Source organism: Babylonia areolata, chromosome 19 (assembly GCF_041734735.1).
Source record: "Babylonia areolata isolate BAREFJ2019XMU chromosome 19, ASM4173473v1, whole genome shotgun sequence".
NCBI lineage: Eukaryota > Metazoa > Mollusca > Gastropoda > Neogastropoda > Buccinidae > Babylonia > Babylonia areolata.
This window is the reverse complement of record NC_134894.1, coordinates 22578264-22583263: the sequence shown is the minus strand read 5'-3', so window position 1 is coordinate 22583263 and position 5000 is coordinate 22578264. Positions and strand designations below refer to the sequence as shown.

Below are 5000 nucleotides of genomic sequence, written 5' to 3'. Positions count from 1 at the left end.
ACGTAAAAAAAGTCATACACATTCAAATAATAAGTGTCGATAAAGCGTTCGCCTTGTCTTGCAGTATTGTCAGTCACTGCGTTCCATTCATAAACCTACAATAACACGCAGTTGTTGTTTTTTTTCTTTCTTTTTCTTTTTCTTTTTTTTTTTTTTAACTCACTCTCTTTCTCTTATTTTTTTTTTTTTTTAGCCTTTTATTCTCGGTTCAGTAGTAGCCTGTATTTAACCATTTTGTCACAAACCAGAGTTTCTCAGCTCAGTTTGATCTTGAAAGGCCTTTTGTTTCTCGTCTTTCACGGATAAGAAAATAAATCTGATCTTGAAAGGTGTTGCCTTTCTTTCACTGACAAGAATATAATGTGAATTGTTATCTGGTTCTGTAACGATTTGTTGCAATGTACCTACCTATTTTATGGAGGGGGTGGTGGGGGGGGGAGAGAGAGAAATAATATTAGAGATTTATTTTGATTTCAAATGTATTATCTTTATGACTTAAATATGAAATAGTAAATTTGATTTTTAAATACACCTTTTTTGGGTGTGGGGTGGTTGGGGGGTGGGGGGGCGTGGGGGGGGGGGGGGTGGTGGTGAGAAAAACGTATGTCAAAAATGGTATCCCACGTCTCATTGGCTGAAAGTAATAAGTATGAAAGTATGATGTTGTAAAGTATTACATTTTATTCACTGGCCGGATAAAAACATCAGATTTTATATCAAATTGTATGATAACTCACTAAAATAGTAATAATGATCTTGAACGATAACAGATATATAATCAAGTGGCTAAAAGTATCAAATTTCATATCAAAAGGCATCCTATTTCACTGGCTAAAACTAAAGAAAATATGAAATCTTATCTTCAATGTCATAGATATCTTACGGGCTAAAAACAAAAAATACGACCTTGAAAATCTTTTAACTGGCTAGAAAAAGTAAATTCATTTTCGAAAGAAACTGACATTTTTCAGTGGATACCAGTATGACATTTTCTTTCCAAACTGGCTTTAAAAAAAGAAGATTATCTAATTCTATCTTGAAAATGTACTGTATTTATTTCATTCACAAGATATATCAAATAATACTTAGTTACCTCACATAACTCTTAATTATTGTTTAATATTAAATTTGGTTTTGAAAGCTGTTGTGTTACTTTCATTGTCTAAAAATTATCAAATTTGAAACTGAACAGCATTATCTCACAAAAAGTAACAGTACTCTAACAATTATTCCCCTCACTGTCTCATTTAGATTTTGTGAAAACATCAGAAATCACGATATTTCCAAGGGGGTTTCTCATTAACTTATTTTGTATATCCCCAGGTTCCCTGCCACAGTCGTACACACCAACACCTGATGTGTAAAAAAAAAAAATATATATGGAATAGGTCATCACCAGTAACTTTCATATCACTGATTGATTTTTGTTCAGTCAATCTCAGTCTGTGCCTGTCTATGCAATGGGAGCAGCCTGGGAAGGTAGAGCCCACACGATGACATGTCACCCATTTCGATGACGTGTCTTCGTGAGAGACCTGCTCGAAGAATTCATTGACCAACACTGCAGGTGACTGTGGACCTACCTGTCAGGCCTGGTCGAAAACCAGACCAGGAGCCAGTTGCATTGCTCGGACGGAAGAGCCTAGTATGGTCGTAACCCGCTACTAACTGTGTGTAGTATGGAACTGACCGATGGCGTAGGCATTTAGTCATGTGTAACTGTCAAAAAGTTAGAACCAAGCAATGCAACTGGCTCCACGAAACGATACGAAAGGGAAGGTAGGACGCAGCCCTGTGTTATGCAGATCTAGACTGAAACATATCGCCACGGTATTGTCGTCATCGCCGGTAATAATCGATCAACATTGAAAACAAAAATCTGTCCACCCCCCACCCCCACCACCTTCTAATTCTGCGGATCTTCATAGAAGTTATAAGGAAGGTAGAAAAATAATGAACCATTTGTTCGTATTGTACGTCTATAACGCTTAACTGATGAGCGCTAATAGTTTACAGTCACAATTGCATGTACAAACATCTTTTGTTTGTTTGTTTCTTTTCTGCTTTCTTGAGCAAATACGTGTATGCACACAGTCTTGATTGATCAACAACACATTTGAGCTAAATCTTGTAGAGTCTGAACATGGATTCTTTTTTTTTTTTTCAAATAGCAGTCATCAAGTAATAATCGATTTTTGGAGGGAGTTCACTGTTTGTTTTGATCGTATTGTCTAAAACCACAAGTCTGGAACTAGCCATGGATGGTTTTGTTTTTTCTTCTTCTTTTTTTTCTTTTTTTTTTGTGTTGTTTTTTGTCTCGTCGGGCATCAAACGTCGCCACAATACAGCGCCACTGGACAGCCACACCCCACGTGGTACGTTACACACCAGTTACTGAGATCCGTTCAAGATTCACCCCCTCACTTTCACCAGAAAACGGACGTCGCCACAAGCTGATCACGTCACAGAGTCACTTCTTTACGATGTGTGATCAAGGATTGTTACTTACTTTCCTCCCGGAACGAATGCTCCACACAGTTAAGGCGCCAACACCGCATGCCAGGAACCAGAACAAAGAATCAGAATCCTTTCATAATTATGTTTGTTTTTGGTGGTGGTGTTGTTTTTCGAGAGTGATCATCATCATCATCTCAACACTCAATGGTTCTCAATCTGTTCAAGATCCAGGTCAGTCAAAGGAAAGAGGCCACGATTGTCGTCCCTGTCTGCATCCCTGTGACAATCACAATTGCTGTTCTCTTCCTCCTGATCCTCCAACTCCTCCAGCTCCTCCTCCTCCTCCTCCTCCTCCTCCTCTCCTATCAGCTTCACGGGTTCCCTGATGTCGATGCCGCTGGACACGTCACTCGGAGGGGGCGTGGAAGGCAGATGGGCGCGTGCAGCAATGTCAAGGTCGGCGCTCGCGGCGTGGAGGTCGGCGGGGGCGCGCGGCACGGGGTGAGGGTCACCGGGGCGTGCGGCGGGGTGAAGGTCACTGGCGCGTGCGGCGGGGTGAAGGTCGGTGGATCTGGTGAGCGGAGCTGGGAGGTCGGAGTCTCGCGGGGAGCTGGCGATGGGCATCAGGCCGCCGATGGAGATGCCGCTGTCCAGGTCGTACCCCCAGCGTCTCTTCTGGAACACGAGTTAGGGACGGAACATCAAAACAATGCTGATACGGAATGTATGTTCATACAATCATTACATCGTATGTATTCATACAATCGTTTTATCGTGTGTGTGTGTGTGTGTGTGTGTGTGTATATATATATATATATATATATATATATATTTATATATTTTTATATATATATATATATATATATATATATATATATATATAGAGAGAGAGAGAGATATTTATATATTTATATATATATTTATATATTTATATATATATATATATATATATATAGAGAGAGAGAGAGAGAGAGAGAGAGAGAGAGATTCACACAATCATGGTGTCGTATATACACACTATCATTGTATTGAATATATTCCTGCAATTATGGTATCGTGTATATTTACACAATCACTGCATCATAGGTATTCACACAATCATTATAACGTATATAATCACACAATCTTTATATCGCGCATGATTTTCATACAATCATGGTGTCATACACAGTCGCCCCCCCCCCCCCCCCACCCCCAACCCCCTAATGTCTCTTCTTCACCACCAGAGGGGTGTATCATCAAACCATTGCTGACCTCCTATCTACACATTTATACAACCATACACCCAACGTCTCTTATGAAAAACCACTTTAAAAGACTTACGAACATTTCTGATATCGTATACAATCACACAAATATACGACGGGCGCAATAGCCGAATGGTTAAAGCGTTGGACTTTTAATCTGAGGGTCCCGGGTTCGAATCTCGGTGACGGCGCCTGGTGGGTAAAGGGTGGAGATTTTTAATATCTCCCAGGTCAACATCTGTGCAGACCTGCCAGTGCCTGACCCCCCCTTCGTGTGTATACACAAGCAGAAGATCAAATACGCACGTTAAAGATCCTGTAATCCATGTCAGCGTTCGGTGAGTTATGGAAACAAGAAAAAACCCAACATGCACACCCCTGAAAGCGGAGTATGGCTGCCTACATGGCGGGTTAAAAACGGTCATACACGTAAATCCCACTCGTGTATATACGAGTGAACGTGGGAGTTGCAGCCCACGAACGCAGAAGAAGAAGACACAATTATACGTCTGACAGTTGGACTAACCTCGAAACATTGCTGACACCCTGTACATCCATATAATCGTACCGTCAACAGTTGTACAGACATCAGAACATTGATGACCTCCTATCTTTCATACAACATGACCCTCAACGTTGCAACAGTTGGACAGTCTTAAAAAATATTGATGACTTCCTTACATCCATACCCTCAACGGTTAGACAGACATAAACACTGATGACTTCTTAACATTCATAAAACCAAACCCTCCAAAGACTGACAAACCTCAAAACATTAATGACCTCTTATACATTCTTACAACCCGCACCTGCAACAGTTGGACAGACCTCAAAACATTTATGACCTCCTAACTATACATACAACCATGCCTTCAACAGTAAGACAGACCTAAAAGAATTGGTGAGCTCCCACACATTCATACAACCATTCCTTCAACAGCTGAACAGATCTCAAAACACAGATGACCTCTCATATATTCATACAACCATACCCTCAACAGCTGAACAGACCTCAAAACACTGATGACCTAAACATTCATGCAACCATACCCTCAACAGCTGAACAGACCTCAAAACACTGATGACCTCCCATACATTCATACAACCATACCCTCAACAGCTGAACAGACCCCAAAACACTGATGACCTCCCATACATTCATACAACCATACCCTCAACAGCTGAACAGACCCCAAAACACTGATGACCTCCCATACATTCATACAACCATACCCTCAACAGCTGAACAGACCCCAAAACACTGATGACCTCCCATACATTCATACAACCATACTC

General features: G+C 40.8%; 1 protein-coding gene across 3 annotated transcripts in view; it reads right to left on the bottom strand.

Moving 5' to 3' along the window:
- Positions 1-600: 600 nt before the first annotated feature.
- Positions 601-5000, bottom strand: part of LOC143293543 (uncharacterized) — a 63519-nt gene continuing 59119 nt past the window's right edge. For all 3 annotated transcript variants that reach the window (XM_076604466.1, XM_076604468.1, XM_076604467.1), the window contains one exon: positions 601-3132. In XM_076604466.1, coding sequence (XP_076460581.1) covers positions 2659-3132 — 474 coding nt within the window. In that variant the 3' untranslated portion in view covers positions 601-2658. The remainder of the gene's footprint in view (positions 3133-5000) is intronic.